Source organism: Archocentrus centrarchus, chromosome 22 (assembly GCF_007364275.1).
Source record: "Archocentrus centrarchus isolate MPI-CPG fArcCen1 chromosome 22, fArcCen1, whole genome shotgun sequence".
Lineage (NCBI taxonomy): Eukaryota > Metazoa > Chordata > Actinopteri > Cichliformes > Cichlidae > Archocentrus > Archocentrus centrarchus.
The window spans coordinates 12594364-12612297 of record NC_044367.1 but is presented as its reverse complement, the minus strand read 5'-3'; the positions used below and the strand labels follow the sequence as shown (position 1 = coordinate 12612297).

The window sequence follows — 17934 nt, the reverse complement described above, 5'->3', positions numbered from 1 at the left end:
TCATTCACACCTATGGGCAATTTAGTGTAGCCAATTAACCTAACCCCGGTACTGTAAGTGCATGTCTTTGGAATGTGGGAGGAAACCGGAGTACTCCGGAACAGAGGGAGAGGCCTGGGCCAAGGTGGAATCGAACCCGGGTGGTATTCTAACTGTGAGGCAGCAGTGCTAACCACTGCTCCACCCTGCTGCCGGTTACTGTTTGATAGGTTGATAAAGAAGACAAGGAAATGGCTTTAGTGTGTCAAAGTGAAATGAACTTTACTGGTTTGTGTAACTATGTTTTAGGAGGTGCAATTCCAGCAGTGTAAAAGCAGCAGATTAGAATCAAATATATAAACATTTGTACATTTTCGGAATTCCTGCACGTTCCTGTGACAATGGTTCTCCTAGCAGAAACCCTATATTGCACTTAAAACATGCTGAAAATGTGGCATTTCCGTTCAATTTTAAACCGAAACTCTGAACATCACCTGCTCCTGACCAGGTCATGTGTTCAGGGTAAGTTACCACAGTGATATAAATTAATTAAAAAAAAAAAAAAGAAGCCACTTTTGTAACACAGAGTTTAAACTCAACACAACTTGCCAAGTCATTAATCTCGCTTTGCAGTACACTCCTCTTGATAGTAAATTTTACTTACAGCGTGCTGGTGTTTTTAAAAATTTGGGTACATTAAATGTCAGCTGTGGCTTTAATGTCTCTACCAAATTTCAGAAGCTGGCACAATCAAAACACGCCAGCTACTGTATGTTGAAATTTGCAGCCAGGTTTCCGACAGAGCAGCTTCTCTGCACCAGGCTATCCTGTCATGCCCGCTTCCTGTCTGCAGGGTTGGAGTTGATGCCCAGACATCTGTTCCTGTGGACAGTTAGTTAATCTCTGCCACAGCCCACCAACCATCAACATACCTAATATTTAATGAAACACATCCATAATTTTGAAATATTACTGTTGGAATAAAGAGAAAGAAAAAAATGTTGTAGATGACCAAAACAGCAGCTTCGGCAGAGCTTTTTATTTTGTGGATTAAATCCTTAACAAACAAACAAACAAAAAAAAAAAAACAACAACAGCAAAAACACATTAACTTTGTGTCCCTGGACATGTAATATTTGAATAACTTCATATAAAAAGGGGAAAAAACATATAAGGAATTAGAAATCTATATATGGTTTAAAAACATTGACCCACATCCATTCTCTTAATAAATATATACACAGTAAGTACTGAGATACAAAAGTGAGATCATTTAGATCCCTTTTTTATTTTTGCTATTTACAAATAAAAAACATGAATTATATACTGTATGTTATGGCAATTGATGAGATTTTTTTCTGAATACGTCTGAATGATATTGCACTTCCAGGACAGACTTTACAGACTGTGCTAGATATTAATTGACCTATTTTATCTGCATTTGTGAAAATACTCTACAGGGGAAGGGTAGTTCTGTTTTAGAAATATTATCAACATAATTAGTTGCCGTTTAATACTTACAATGAGACCATTATTTAAGTTCATCTGAGGAAAAAAAATGGCACCCAAAAAAATGTATTCTAGGTTGAAAAAACAAAAACATTTACAGGATTCTACCAAGTTTATGATGGTTTTACACGCTAAATACTGCCACGTTTTGCTTAGTATTAATACGCAACCTCTGGAGCTTCATCAACAATTTAACCCCTTAACTGACAGCAAAAAAATCACCTGACAAAAACTACATAACGCCTTCTGGTTATTATTGGCTCTGAAAAACCCATTTCATAGCCTATTAACTGGCTGCGTCTGGTCCGCCGGCCGAATGAAGTGCATTTTATATGGCAGGCTAGACCCTCCCATTTTGATTGACACCTCATTTGGCTAATCATGTTAAGAAATGGGTTTGCTAGAGCCAGTGATACTCAGAGGGCGTCACGTAGCTTTGTCAGGTGATTTGGTGCAGCCAGTTACATGATTGGCCGAATGAGGTGTCAATAAAAACGGGAGGGTCTAGCTTGCCATATAAAAGGGACTACAAACGGCCCGTCAGCGGGCCCTGGCCAGTTAAGGGGCTACGGCTATTTTTCTGGGAATTTTTGTGTGTGAAACACCCGACTTTGCAGATAGCAATCATCAGTGCTGTGGCTTCAGGATGAATGAACTCTGCTGCTTTGTATAGCATGAGGTATAGCAGCACAACAATTGCTCTGCAAACCTGATATTTGAGCTGCAGCTCATATTCTCACTAAATACAAAAGTGTTATGTCAGTGTCAAAGACATGCACAAAAACAATTTTATAATAATAATTGAAAATTTATAAGTTACATATCTATCTGTTAAGCGCTATGGCTTTAAGAACAAACAAACGAAACATCTGTTGGACACTAATATAACACGTAGACAACATGAATGACAGGTCCATAATCACTGCATAGCCAGAAGTGTAAACGTGATGGCTCCATCTGTCCTCCACCCCTCTTTTAAGAGTAATCCAAAGCAACTCTTCTTCTTCAATCAGATTTCAGTGAGGGTGAGTTTGTACAAGCCGCCCAACTCCTCCATGGAGATCTGGAAGGTGTCTTCGTTGGAGTAGTGTTTGATGATGTTGTCGTCCATGTTGACTAGAATGCTGTCAATGCAGAATATAGTGTGTTAAATTGAAATATTATGTAATGTTACTTTCACTATTAATTGTTGTGTCAGATATGCAATGGTACATGTTTGCATTAAACATAGCCAAAGTTTTAATTAATGAAGTCAGTGTATGCACAGGGAATCTATGTGAGCCAAAAGCTCAGGCTCAGTATGATCCAAACAATTTCTGACAGATGTTCTACTTTTGGCTCTGTATGACGTCAGTGAGAGGGGAAATCCTTAAAATGGTCATCTCAGGCACAGTAGCCTAGCCCATGTACTTTGTTTCGGAGGGGCAGCCAATCAGAAGACAGCTGACTTATAAGGAGGGGTCAAAGTTGTTTGCTTCAGACAGTGGCCCTGTCACAGTCCTGACTCTTTGACCCAGTGTTATGAGTTTGCTATTCTTTGTCCTTAGTTAAGTTTTCTTATGATAACTTCCTGTGTTCTTGTAATTATGTTTTGGATTATGTGCGGGAGTTTCTACGTTCTTGGTTATAATGTAGTTCTCGAGTTTCAGTTAATGTCTATTCTCAGATAACATTCTGCTTAGAGTTATTTGGTTTTGTCTCTTGCTATTTTTCTTTGCCTTCCCTTCTGTGTCGAGCTCATATATTAGTCTTTGTCTCAGTGTTTTGTTACTTCCTGTCTTATTTTGTTAGTCTCTTGGCTCATGTGCATTATGTTTAGTTCTAATTCCCCTTGTCTCATTAGTTAGATTCTGTTCACCCGTGTCTTGTTTTCCACTTTCTCCCATTATATAAATGTAATCATTGTACAGTGTGTGAGCTCACAACTGGCTCATCTGCATCTGTTTTTAATTGCTGATTGGTCAGTTAACACACGTTAAGCATTATCTCCTGTGTGAGGAGAACCTATTGTGATTGTATTGTTAAAATAATTCTCTGTAAGAGGGAAGAGCCATTCATAATAACTAAATTCTATTTCATTTACAGGTGAAACAGTTCAGTAAGGCCCCCGAGAATGAAGGCAAAAGATTAAAGATATTTAATTCATTTTGTAGTAATTTGTGCATTGAAATCAGATTTGCTCCTGCACAGAGTTTCAGACATAGTGGGAATGTGATAGACATCTATGCACTCACCCTTTCTTGCACTTCTTATAGACCTTTCCAACCTTATCGAAAGGCAGTTCATACTTCTCTGAAATCTGGTTGGAAAAAACAAACACATATTTGTGTTGAACGGTATCAAGAAAATCAGTTTATTCATGACCTCTTTTTCGTCTTCTTTTTAAACTTTATGGCCCCTAAAGTACCTGTTCCCTCTTTTTTCCCTCCACTTTCCATGTCTTCTCTAAATCTTTTCCCCTACCCCTCCCCTCCATTAGCACCTTTCTCCCCTTTCTCACCTTTAAAGTCCCCTGTGCAATCCTGAAAACACATTTTCTTCTCCCTAGTCACTACTTTGAATTATCCCCGTCTTAGTGCCCCATCAACGCTCATCTGACCTCCAAATTGCTTAAATGATGAAAGAAATTGTTCTCCAGTACAAGCCAGAGCTGCTTCAGTGAACTGAGGACAACTTACAGCTTCCACCAGGCCTTTCAGTGTGGGATTCTTCAGCATGAGGGCATCAAACACCTCGTCTGTTTCCTTGCGCACATACAGCAGGACTGCGTGGTGAAAACAGAAAGAGGAGGCAAGCAGGTGTCAAAGAAAAGCACGTACGCTCATGGACTGAACACAAACACGAATTTGACCTCAGACAAATGTCAGTGGCAGTCATAAAAGGGTTGATCTGCGTCAGGCCACACAGCTTAACTCCTGCTTTGGTTCATTTGTGTGGGTTTGAGGATTTGTGGTTTTACCGCATTCCCAGCTGACTTTCAGAGTGGTGAAGCTCGAGCACATATGTACACCTATGCTTTGAGCCATTGATAAAGTTGCAGCTACAGGATATATAACACTATTAAAGGAAACACAAACAGAAGCACAGACTTGCATCGCATCACCACATGAGATCATGATTTTTTTATACACATAATTTTCTCAGTCTGTTGCTGTAATGTCAGTCTGTGCCCAGGAGCTTTCACTAATTTTATCTACTTCATTATATGAACTAAAACCAAATAAGAAAGGGGAAACAATGAGATAAGAGGCTTTATGATGGTGTTTGGCTTCATACTGCAATAGTATACGCAAGTCAGTTTTGCGCATTGTGGTCTGAAGCAGACAAACATAATGACAGATGTCAATTTAAGGAGCCGGTACAGGACCTGACTGACTATTCTCTACGTCACTGAGACGTCATTAAGACCTCAAAGCTTTAAAACTACGAAAAGCATGACAGCTGCTGTGGAAAGGTTATAAACCTTACCGCAACAGTAAGTCAGTACAGTAAGGCTGGAACAGTACTTTTTGAAAGCAGTTGCTTCCAGTTGTTTGCCTGTTGCCCCCTTGAAATAAACCAGCAAGATCATGCAGGTGTATATGTGCAGAAGCACGTTGAAGCCTGAATGTTTAAAACATTCCTGCTTAAGCTACAACCCATTTCAAAATATGCATTTAAATATTTATTCTGTATTAAAAATGCCAGTTGTATTTTTGTGAATGGGATATGGGGTGAAGGGCAAATGCTTGTTTGCATGTATGTGTGCATGCACGTAGTGATCTGTGGAGGCCTCGGGCACAGGTATGTTTTGAAAGACCTGGAAAAATCACATGGGCCAGAGAGGGAGAGAGTGTGTGTGTGTACGTGTGGCGCTTTAGGGGCTGAGCACAGCAAACACACATGGACATGCATGTGCACACACTGTAGCCGCAGAGAAGAGCATCACTCAAAGGCCTCTGATTAGAACGTGAGCAGCAGCAAACACGCTGTACCTTTCTTTGGTTCCTCCACTCTCGGCAGCTTGTTTGGGGGTGAACCGAACTCCTCGTCGTTGAAGGGTAATCTCTTCATGCCCGAGCTGCAGTTGAAACACACACACATACACACAAACCGCTGCTTAAATGGTCTTAAGAACCGGCTGACAGGCCATAAAACACAAGCACAGACTCGACAAAAAAGCTCACGTACATTTCCTAGAAATTTCCTGTATCCGTTTTACTGGGAAGGGGCCAAAGGTCATGTCAGTTCAAAGCTACCATGAAACAAATGTGAAATCAGGGCTTAAGTGAACTCACCTGTCTTCTCCCTCTTCTGCAGAGAAGGGCTGCAAAAGAGGAAAAAAAAAGACAGAAATTCATTCAAATGCATCATAAAAGTTACCAAAAAACTGTATACAGTATCATAAGTTACTCTGATTTGCATCATAGTTAATTGTTATCAAATATATCTAAATAAATAAATTTTATGTAAATATGTTTTTAACCAATTTACTGCATTCGACAGGCTGCAGTTGTAACTCTTCATGCAACTCTTGATGGTGGCGGCTAAATCAGTCAACTAGGTCAAAGGCAAAGTCAACAGCCAAGTCCAAATAGTTTCCTGCGTTGCCCCATTTATTCTTCCTTTATCACAGAGAACTGGATCTAGTCAACATAAACCAGCCTGTACAGCAGTGAAAGGTGCAGATCTGGAGCCGGACAGGAGTCACCGGTTTCTTGTGATTCACACAAGGTCATTTGACTTGACTTCCCGTTAGCTTGTTAGCATAGAGCGTAGTGAAATACAGAATCCCACTCATGTTCATTATTTATTCATCTGACGATTGAATACGTTTGACTACAAAATATCAGAATAAATTAGAACTTGTTAATTTACCTTCAAGTACATCAATGTAACATCTTCAAAACTCCTGCTTTTAATAAATATTAGAATTTTGATATCGTATATGACAAAGTAAAGAAACAAATGCTCTGATTTGAAAGGCTGTTACCAGCGGATCTCTGGCATTTTTGCTTAAAAAAAAGTGATCAAACAGTTTTGTTTTTTAATTTGCTGAAGGCTGTTGTTTTTTTTGCCTTTTGGCCTGTGACTGTATTGACTACAGGCATTGCTCTGAATTGATTTACTATTCTGAGAGGAAAGTCAGTAAACCCAGTGGTTATCAAAAACTGATAGCAAGGCTGTGGAGAGTTCAGCCGGGTTCAATGTCAATGGCATCACCAAAAATAACCTCCTGTCTCTCCCACAGTTTTCCTGGTATTAGAGTAAACTTTGTGCAAGAGCGAAAGGGAGAAAGCCCGTTTGTGTTACTCACACTCAGCTAGGACTGTGTATAATTTTACCAGCAGGGGGCAGTCAACACCCACAAGTACAGTAATAGAATTTCTCAAAAACAGCGTCCTTTGCTCAGAAAACTCATGTGTGCACGTCAGGTGTGCATGCTCATCTTGTAAGTGCCATGTGACGTGTTCACGCTGGCCCTGAGAAGCAGAGTTCAGAGTCCAGTTCTAAAGAGGACGCACTCCTATTAAAAACTGATAAAAAGCCAGATAACCTGCATAGATGCTTACAGACTTCACTGCTCTATCTCTCTTCATCATCCTTAAATTTATATCTGATCATATTTCTGCAACGTACTCTGACAAATCAGTAGGAAAGCTGCACTCCTCTCCCTTTTTTTTTTTGTTTAACTCTGAGCATATGAACAGATATATTCAGGTGGTTGTACACTGGTTTGTTTTGAGTCACCGGTAAATGAATCATCATGTGAGTAAGCAGTTTGAAACCTGGCCATCAGTATGTAGGACTTGTATCAAAGCTCAAAACCAGAACTCTCTGTTCTTGCCAACTAGCAGGCAGGCAGGTCACCTCGACCCAGCTGGCAGTCGAGTGGGTGGAAGCTGGAAAACAAACTGTTTATGGACCACCTAAGATGCTACGAATGTTGCAACAGACGTGTTTGTGTTTGGGAAAGACACAGAAATGCATATTTTTCAGTGGCTGCCAAAAAGGTAGGTGGTATTAGAAGTTTGTGACTTTAATCAGCACTCACATGACGCTGGAAGGTGGAGAAGTGAATGTCGGGAATGAAAAGGACAGGCTGAGTCTCGAGATCAGTCATCATCTTAAAGATGGTCACATCATTACGTTTCTGGAGGATGGGTACTTTCACATCTGCAACTGGGGAAAAAAAGGGAGGGGGGCAGCAGTAATTAATTTAATAGTCATGCAGTAGGACAAACTTAAACACAACACCGACATCTATTAAACAAGATCTGACAAATACATGCCTGCTGAAAGTTATCCAGCAAACAGAGAGAAAAACCTTCTGAGCACCTGACAAATATTTACTCTTTGCTCCATTTTGGTTCCCAGTATAAGAGCACTGAGAGTGGACCGTGAAGTTGAAGCATAGGCCCTAAAATAAAAACAGTGAGCATGAACAAGCTGAAACACGCTGCAGTGCAACTGCAGCTTTAGGGGTAATCCCACCATGAGGGGCTGTAATCATGTGTCCCCCATCTACCTACAAGCAATTCTTAAAAATAAATCAATAAAAAATATGTGCCAGGGCTACTTGAAGGGAAAACTGAGCATATTGTGGTATATTTTAATAGGTTTTAAACAATGTAGCTCTATGTTCATGTCAAAACTTAAAAGTAACTCACAAGACAACCCAGGGGCCAGGTCGCTGGTTTTCCCTTTCCTGCGGGACTGTTTCCTCTCCTCATCTCGGATCTTCCTCTCCGCACCCTTGTCACAGAAGACTTTGATCTGACAGTAGGCGCGGTGGATGGGCTTGTTGCTGCGGTTGTTGTAGCTGTACGTGTCGATCTGTAGATTCAGGGGAAGACCCTTCACCCCCTTCTGAGAGGAGAAGTCTGTGCTCAGACAGTTGACGGAGATGAAGATCTGTTTGGAGGGGGGTAGTTGAAGATGGGATGAATGAGAGACTGAAGGAGACGACTTTAAACTTTAAGAGGCTCTGTTTGCTGATTAAAGTAGACTTGCTTAATATCTGCTTCTTAATCATGAAGACCACTTTGGCTTCAGGAAGGCCTTTTTGCAGGAGGTTTCTCACAGTCTGCTTTCAGTGTCTTGTGCTGCCCTCTTTTGGCTGACTTTAGTAATTACATGCTCATTTTATTTTCCTTTGTCCTGTTGTTTGCATTGAAAACAGGCTCTAAGTGTGTTGCCAAAACACAGAGTCATAACAGAAGGTTTTAAAACACCATGAAGAGAATATTCGAGGGATAAGCATACACATAGTGCTTAACAAGTTTATTAGACCAACACCCAGCTGATCTAAATTAACAGTATTTGTAATTACCAAAATCATTTTTCATATTTCTATAATAGTTAATCCACCAGTATCTGCAAGCTTTTTAAACAAAATATTTTAAATGTTAAAATATAACCATTGTTATCTGTGAAATTTCAAATTTACTGTTTTACAAAAAAAGCAGAAAATAGTAAAGCCCATTATTTTATTTCATTTTATTTTTTGATTAAGATTGAATATTAATTTTTGGCTCCTCAGAGAACTCCCGTGGTGCCAGCTCACATTTGGGTATAAAAATGTGAATTCAGTTTCTTTTCTGCCTTATAAATAACAATAAAACATTTAGATTTAAACATATTTCAGATTTTAAAAATATTTGTGTTTTCTTGTTTTTATGACAGGACAGGTCTAATGAATTTGTTAAGCAATGTCCATAAAATACAGTCTTTGTAGTTGATTTATTTATTTATTCCATAAATTTAGTGAAAAATCTACAACTGTTTTTAAAATGTTAAGGAAAAAGCTTGTTCAAATTTGATTTCATATATCCATAATGCCTTATTTGGTACAACAATTAATATTCTTAAAAAAATAAAAATTCACACACATATACATACAAAAGAAATACCCAGCATGTATCATTGAAGCTGAAGTTACTTTGAATCCAAAGCATTTTATATAATGTCTTTGACGTGTAACCAGCTACTATTACTAATCATTGCTCACAATAGCTTTTTCCATAAAATCTCTTGTAAAAGTGAACTTTCATATGATTATGAGCTTAAATTAACAACAAAAAATATTTTCCAATGTACTTTCATGGAGAACTGAAGAGAAATGCAGCTTCATCCATGGGATGTGTGACAATGGATTAACTAACACCATTTCTCCTTTTTTGAGGTGTTCCAATCAATACAAAGACACGTATGCAGACAGAAAAAAAAACATTAGTTTTGTGTGTTATATTTTTGCTGCTGTTTTGATGTAAATGTAGTAAAACAATATATTTTGCAACCTTGCACTGCAATCACCCCACGAGCAAACTGCGCACAAAGTTGAACTATCACAACCAAATCATCATCAAACTCCTAATTATATACTGAAATCACACTGTCCTCACTTGACTCTCTTTCAAGGTCAAATGCCCAGAATGATCACCTCAAACATGCATCCAAAGACACACACGCCAAACACCTTCATCTGTAACCTGGCACCTCACTGAAGAGATGCTCAAACAATGTGGCTGGGCGGTTATGCAAATGGTGAAGTAACAAAAACACACAAGGATGAACATCCTATGAATGCATGCCACAAGTCATGAGACAGTTAGACCCACATCCTGGTGTGCAAGTGTGCGTGTGTGTGTTTGCTTAGGAAGGTCTGTTCCTGTGACTTTATTTATCGAAGCCTAAAGAAAACTACGTCGGTGATGAGCGGCAGCGCTGTTTTGTCTCTTCGTTTGCTGCCTTGTCAGCCATCTTCCATCTCAGGTTGGCAGTGGAAGAGTGACAGAGGGCAGGAGCGCCTCCTTTCTGCCACCCCTTCTCGACAACTAACTGTTCCATCTGGTCACATCCCTCCCACTGAGTTTCCTCATTCCTGCACTCTTTGTTGCTCATGTCCAAAAATACCTTAACATGCAGCGTCACAATACAGGTGACAGGCAGGTTGGACCAGTCAAGAATATAAGAACAGAGTGCAGGTAGAACACACACACACACACACACACACACACACACACACACACACACACACACACACACACACACACACACACACACACACACACACACACAGAGGGGAGGGGCTGTGACATGACGGCATCCTCACTCTTCTTTTCAAAACCACTAATTATATTTAACAACTGTTTTGGGGGATCAAAGTGAACAAAGTGGCTGATGATCACCCATAAAGGGGACTCAGCACCTGACCCTGTCATTCTGGCACAGGGCCTTAAAAAGAGGACTAGTCTATTTTTAGGTCTTTACATTTGTTGCTGTTAAAAGGTCAAGGCTCGTATTTAAGAGTTCAAGACCAGGAAGTACGCGGAAGCCTCGGATCACCGGTGATCCTGTGAACCAAACGCTGCTCTTGTTTTGACACGAACACTGAAGGTGTGTATGTATGTGGATGTGTTTAGCTCATTGTCTTACTTTGGCTTCTTCATTTGTGTCCCAGGTGAAGGAAATGGCATTATAGGATATCTCCTCAATGTTGCCGATGGTGTTGAAGCTCTCCTTGTAGTCAGCTGGAGCAACAGGTATCGGTTATTAATTAATGACATATCAGAGGCATACTGACTGTTTTATGCTGAGTCTTAAAGCAAATGAACCAATCAAAACAAATAAACGATAAAAACATACTAGAAAATGTGAGAAAGGTAAGGTAAAGTACTTTAAGACATGCTGAGATTTATGACAGTAATCCCTCCAAAGCAAAATGAGCTATCACATTCAAACAACACACCTTTTCCTGCTAATCTGCTCTTTCAAAGAGCTGCTCCACTGTGCAGACAGTGGAGGATTAATGTCCTGCCTAATGTCTCAGCTGTCAGACCAGCAGTGCGACTTCTTTTTGTTTTATTTCATAATGTGCTACATTGTAAAAATTGCTGTTTCAGATCTTACCAATGTCGAGGCACCTCTGTTTTGCCGTGTGCTGTCTGGAGTGCCAGTACTTCCAGTGCTTCAGCTGGTCGTCTCTGCACTTCTCCTCTCCAAACACCACCATCACCACACTCTGACAGTAGGGGGAAAAACATGCAGAGTGGCAGCTTAATATCACCGCCAATAATTCAAAGTTATCTCTTGTTTTATTTTAAGTGTTATTTCTTACCCTGACTTTAGTGATGGGTTGCTGCAGGCCTTTGCTGTCAATCTCCCTGAGGGTGATGGGGTAAAACTGGCCCTTGTTGAGGTACGTCATTGTCCCATCACCTGTCTTCTGACGTAGAGATTTGGATGCCTCAAGAGTGTACTCAAAATTATTTCTGAAACAAACAGAAATAAGTGCTAAATTTAGTGAATACGACACATAATAAGATGCTATGCTAACCCTCCCCCCCCCCATTTTCCTTTCTGTAAACAAATCCAAGTTTGGAGACAAATACAACAGTAACACCTAAAGGGCTTCACTTGAATATGTGCAGACTCTTGTCTTTCACACAGACAGGAGTCTGGTGTCTCCCCTGTGACTGAGATGAATGAAGCCATTCTGCTGTGCTGTGTAAAAAGCTGAATGGCGGTGTGGCGCCGGTAAGTTGGACGGTGGGCCGGCGGCAGGGCGACTTACCCCGGCATGGTGTCAAACTGAGTGTAGTCCTCGGGCGTCATGGAGGTCATCCGGAACTGGAGATCTCCTGGGAGGGAAAACACCTGAAGCCACAAAGAAAACAGGGTTAAGTAAAGTACAGGAAACAGGAAATAAAACAGCTGCTTTGCACTGATTTTTTATGATTTATTTTAATAAGCACTTTGTATGATTAAGTAGGTGAACATTCAGTGTTTTATTCTAGTGCCCTGTTAGGCCCCTTTTCTCCAACCAGTTCTAAGTTTGTTTTGGTGTTATTAATTCCCATTATTCTCCATTTTAGTTTTTGTTAAAAAAAAAAAAAAAAAGGCTCTGTGGCCAATCCCCCCACCCCCCACCCCTCCTGTACAGGGGTTTTGTTGGCTTTTCTGAGGTAATTCCCCTCCAGGTTAAAAAGAGAAAGAGGAGAGAGAAAGGGCTTTGGCTATTGTAGGAGAAAAGTACAGCACTTTATTGTGTTGGTGAGACAATGACATAATAACACACTGGCCACTATTTTGGCATGTTCAAATAAAACCAGGGAAGGCTGAGCCCACCGCTGGCTCCATGGGATCGGGTGAATATCCTATTGTCTGATGGGAGAGATCTGAGAGAGGAGAGGAGAGGAACGCGAAGGAGAAGAAGGCGGAGGAGGGGGGGGGGGGTTGCAGGGAGAGCATTAGCAGGGTTTAGAGAGAGGGGGGATCGAAACACTCACTTCCTGGGAACCATCCTTGAAACTCTCAGGAAAGGCGGAGTTGGGGGGCGTACGGGCCTGGGTGCCAGGGCTGAAATGGGTGAGCTGGCGGTCAAAGACGCCCACGTGGCCGTCTGTCTCGCTGCAGTTGTTGGGCACAGTTACTGAGAAACCGTGGGTGGGCACCTCTGTCTTGATAGTTTGGTTTGGCACGGTGGCAATCGAAACCGTGACAGTTGTGTCTGAATAAACAAAACAAACATTTAACTGACAATCAGGTTTTCTGATTTTGTCTGTTTTTTGTTACTGAATAAGAACAGACCTGGCGAAGAGAAGTGGGTTCTCTTGTCTGGGGCCAGCTGAAGAAGATTGAAGGGAGCCTTGAGGACCTGGATCCTGTTTTCCATGCCTGTTTCCTGGAGTGGAACTAAGGAGTGTCCGGGCTGGATATGGTGCCTGCAATGAACAAAAATTTTACATAATTAGCACTGGATTGAAACCATATTCTTACTTCGTGTTTGTGCAATATGTTTTTGTGCTTCATATTTTTTCTCAGTCCTGGGTTTCATGTTTCATGTTGCAGTGGCTGAGAACTGATTAAATGATCCATTGATAACACAATGGAATTTGTATACTGGACTCTTTCCTCTTTGAGATTTTAAAGCTTTATTCGATGCTTGGAACTGTTATTTTATTATGTCTCACTAAAATAGCTCGTTACTCGTCTCTTGAAACAGAAATCCAAGTCTCAGTGTAGATACCCCATCAAATTAAGTTAGTAAAACCATTTTTCCTTCTCACAATGCACTGTTACTCTGGAGAAAAAAAAAAGAACTTGAATCTCTCGCTTGTTTTCATGCTGTTCCCCTCTGCTGTGCTTTTATTTTTAAAGGGGGGGGTGGTACTAGGAGAGGACTGCCGCTTACCTTTTGTTGGGATCCACATCAGAGACCAGTGTGTCTGTCTTGGGCTGGTGTATTGTTCTCTTTTCCCTGGGCACCTGTATACGAGGGTAAACACAGCCGCTCAGCGTCTGACCACATCACATCTAACAGCCTCGGTCATCTTGCTGTCTATAGGCACAGCTAGATCAGTTACATGGCATAATGCACGCTCTGCCTCACAGATGTTACTTAATGAGCAGATGGATGAGAATCACATAGATAAAGTTTGCAAGAATCTGGATTACTATTTCCCCAGTGTGTGATTTTACACTACTCTACAGAAAGGGTGAGAAACCATTTCTGCTGAGGTTTTCCTGATACCTTATAGTAGTCGTAGAGCAGGCCTAGTGCTGCGGCACTATCCTCGTCTCCATTGATGCTCATCATTGCCTTGGTGGCAGCTGTCAGTGGGTTCTCTAGAAATGATTTCCAGGCTTCGTCCTCTGTGGTAAAAGAGCGACGCTGGCCGCCATAACCCGGCTCGTTCTGGAGAACCAGGACCGCACGCTTACTGCAAGAGGAGAGCATATGCTTTAGTTACAGTGCAAAAAACAATTACTGACATGGAGTCAGATAAGTGCAAATGCCGCAGTTAATATCTCCCCTTATGGACTTATTTCCCACACTGACTCCATATAAGATCACCAGAGTGAGACCTGAAATCTCAGCGCCGCTCAAAACAGACAAACAGGTTATTAGAGCAAGAGATCACCCATGTAGATGTTCTTCATCTGCAGGACCTGTTGGTCAGGCTTTTCGAGGATTGTGCAACAAATCTCTGCCATCGAACCACAGTGGCAGAGGTGTATCAGGAAAAAAAAGATGCTTTACAGGATCGTCCAGTGTAACGACTCCAGTTTGGGGCTCTCTCATTGGTTGAGGAGCCGACCGCAAGTGACGCAGCTGACCCTGCTGCATTCCTGCGCTGTGAGTGAACTTGTTTGTGATAAACAATCACGAGATTTGATGCGCAGTTACCGCCTATGTCCTCTTCTTTCTCGTCCTCTTCAAAATTCAAAAATAGTGCATTACCTCGAAATATGTGCGTTTTTATAACGATCTAAAAATTGCAGCCTTAACCTGCAGAACTTACTGTAAAGGCATTAAATTTAAAATAAATATGCTTCTACGTGTATGAAGCAGCTAATGTGCCCGCAGTGAAGTTTGCACTGATGTCACCTGTTTACAGTAAACTTTAATGTTTGTGCAGCTTCTGTTTGCTGAGAAGAGTTAAGCTCCAGTGACAACAAAGTAAAGTCATTAATAGCTCTTGTTATTAAAGTTTCATCCACATCAGAAGTGGTCCTTGTCAAACTTCGGAAACTAGATGTATCCCCTCTAATACGTTTTCAGCCATCCTGCCACCAAATCAAACAAAGTAATTATTATAAAGTGTGAACGGACTGGATCAGTTTCCATGTGGAGTTTCTACAACAAATACAACTTTTTTGTCTCTTAATGGTCAGAGCAAAGTGATAATTAGTAACCCTATATCTAAATGCAACCTGATATAATCCATTATGTGGTGGCTATAAAAAAGAAAAATCTAAGGTAATACAAAGCATTATTTACCAAAAAGAGTCTGATTGCTGATTAGGCAGAATTTGATTTCATAAAATAAAGTCAGTAAAGCAGCAAGAGTCCAGACTTCTCTCACTTTAATGTACAGGAGCATTAAAAAAAAAACAATTTATAGAAAAGGGCTTTCATCCATTCTTTTAATTTCTGACCATATTTGAAAAAAAAAAAAAAAAAAAAAAAGTAGTGTAGAGTAAAATCCACGCAAACCTCAGATAGCCCTGTACTCGCTTGTCTGTGTTAGTCGTGGGGCCAACGCCTAGCAGGTGTACAATTTCACTCCCCTCAAATGTCTCCTTGTCATTGCCCTCAAAAAACATACAGACCAGAGAATATATCTCACACTAAATATATTTCAGAAAAATACTGATTTCTTTTCTTTTTTTTTTGGAGGGGGGGGGGTATTTTTAGTCTTCATCGTTTATTAAAACTCTTCTATGTGCAGAGGCAGCTTTCTTTTGGCTGACAGCTCGCTGCTGGAAGTCTTGTGTTCATTCCTGAACAAACATAATTTCGACTATCCACATAACAGTTGGCGCTTAAGGCAAAATCAAACACCAAACGGCCCGTCTCTACCTCGGGACAGCGCTTATTCCAACAGTCGCCTCCAGCTCGCACGACAGGTGGAGGTACACCTGTACAGGCTCGAACATGACAGGTGAAATGAGCGGAGTTACAACACCATGGGAAACTATGAGACTCCACCACCTTCCCGCTTGGCAGCCAGTGTTAGAGTGCACTTACCTATTAAAAAGAGCTACAATAATCCTAGAATAGGCTCATGCTTGTGTGCTACACGAACACGTTTTAAAATACAGAAGGCAGCAGCTGCAGGTCAGAGGTGGACCACAGTGTGACCTCGGCTTTTAAAATCCGTCTGCGCCATGATTTATTTTTTTTTAAAGTGCAAAAATAAAGCGAAAATCCGCAAAAGCAATTAAAGTCAGTATTACAAGCTTATAGTGTCAACATGCCCGTTGTGCGGGTTAAAAGTGGAGTCAGGACGACTTACTTGTCATGCTCCTGTGACATCTCGATCGGTCGAACTGGACTTTCTAGTTGGTACTGAAAATCCGATCCGTCTTCTTTACCACCCTGGAAAACTCCGCTGCTAACACTGGATGAGGGCCACGGCAACAAACAAAGTGTCCCCTCCTGAGAGAACGGGTTTTGTCGGCTTTTCTCGCTTTTTGGGGCAATGCTTAGAAATTAAGGCCGGTTTTACCTGTGACAAGGACGCGGATTGGATTACAGGTGTACTGGAAGGCGGGGTTTTACTGTCAATTACCCTGGCTGAGCTGGTGATTGGTGCACCTGGTGGCCTACCTGCAGCTGTGGTGTGAGTTTGGGCAAAGGAGTGGTAAAACAGGGTTTGAAAGCTGTGATTTTATCACGTTGGAGTAATAAATGAGAAGTATATCCAAAAAGGCCACTTTAAATTGAGCAAGGATAGAGACTGAGATGAGGTAAAAATAAAAAGGAGAAAAAAAAGAAGAAGAAAAGTTACCTTATCTTAGTCACTGAGGACATATTCCCTTGTTCGTACACGCTTACTGATGACTCTCTTGCAGAATCCCTGCAGTCTTCATAAATGTGTGTGGGAATCACTGCAGCCATTTTGGAGCCTGAGATGATTGTGGCAGAAAGACCTGATTGACTTCATAAAGACATGAACAAAGACGCTGTTTTTATAGCCTACAGTGGAAACTCCTCCATAGCACAGTAATAAAAGGTTTAATAAACTGATTACTTAGTTAATGAATAAATTATCAGCACACTGTTTTAATAATCCTAAAGGGTTACAAATTAAAGGAAAAACCCAAATCTATGAATCTTACAGGCTCGTGCTCGTGGGTATGGTGGCTCTTTTGGGGGGCATTTTACTTGGATCTTACAGGATCTTACTGGAAAATTTTTACTACCCTACATGATACTCTGTGAATTCTCTGTCATGATGCTTTACTTATTTCTTCAGTATTTTGTATTATGCTTATCTCTTGTCTGTTTATATTAAAAATGCTCATGTGAGGATGGATAAAGTAATCATACCTGACCTAACTTGGGTCCACTTGTCCTCTTAGAGCAGGGCTGGGCAATTCATTTTCCCAAGGGGCCACATGAGAAACTGTTACTGTTTTGGATTGCTGCACCAATGAGCTGAACTCAGTTCTACTCAACATTAATTTGACCTTTTTATAAACTGCTACTGGTAAGAGTAGATGTTACAATTAGGCCCTAATTGCCTTAACCTTGTGAGACCTGAGCTCCTGTTTGCGATGCATTTTTAATTTCTCCTAGATATTTGTGATTAGATGGACCTGATATGTATATATAAACTAATCTTCCTCTTTGAACAGGAAGCTGTATTTTATTACATGGCTGTTACATAATTTTGTGAAAAAAAAATATCCTCAGATGTGGACAATGGGATTATTTTATAGCATAACACAACAAAAACAACATGACTTAACAAAGGATAAGACACTATTGAGCAGAATGAAGTATAAGGTGCAGCAAAGCCAAAATGTAATGTCCCCATATGTGGATGCAGGGTCTCAAGAGGAAGTGATTAGCTCCATGTTAAAATGTTTCTATCCCGACGGGAGTCAGTTCTTCCAGTATGATCTCCACCCAGAGGGAATGAACAGTCCCTGAATGGTTTGAAAACTACTTGA

At 40.8% G+C, this 17934-nt stretch overlaps 1 protein-coding gene across 1 annotated transcript; it reads right to left on the bottom strand.

Moving 5' to 3' along the window:
• Window positions 1–1966: 1966 nt before the first annotated feature.
• Window positions 1967–16291, bottom strand: grhl1 (grainyhead-like transcription factor 1). The gene is made up of 16 exons (XM_030718745.1): window positions 16272–16291; window positions 14003–14192; window positions 13664–13737; window positions 13060–13193; window positions 12759–12979; window positions 12044–12126; window positions 11588–11741; window positions 11380–11491; window positions 10906–11000; window positions 8139–8382; window positions 7523–7650; window positions 5766–5794; window positions 5463–5548; window positions 4167–4252; window positions 3723–3787; window positions 1967–2612 (listed from the first exon to the last, which is right to left on the bottom strand). Exons 1-16 carry the CDS (start codon window positions 16289–16291, stop codon window positions 2498–2500), a joined length of 1836 nt encoding a protein of 611 aa, XP_030574605.1. The 3' UTR covers window positions 1967–2497.
• Between the last annotated feature and the right edge of the window lie 1643 nt (window positions 16292–17934).

Bases quoted from the DNA above. Each gene is read 5' to 3' on its own strand.
- grhl1 (XM_030718745.1), bottom strand. From the start codon at position 16,291: ATGTCACAGGAGCATGACAA. The intron at 12,127-12,758 runs GTGAGTGTTTCG...TTGTGGCTTCAG, and splicing joins TCAAGGATGGTTCCCAGGAA to GTGTTTTCCCTCCCAGGAGA. The intron at 11,492-11,587 runs GTAAGAAATAAC...CCCTACTGTCAG, and splicing joins AACCCATCACTAAAGTCAGG to AGTGTGGTGATGGTGGTGTT.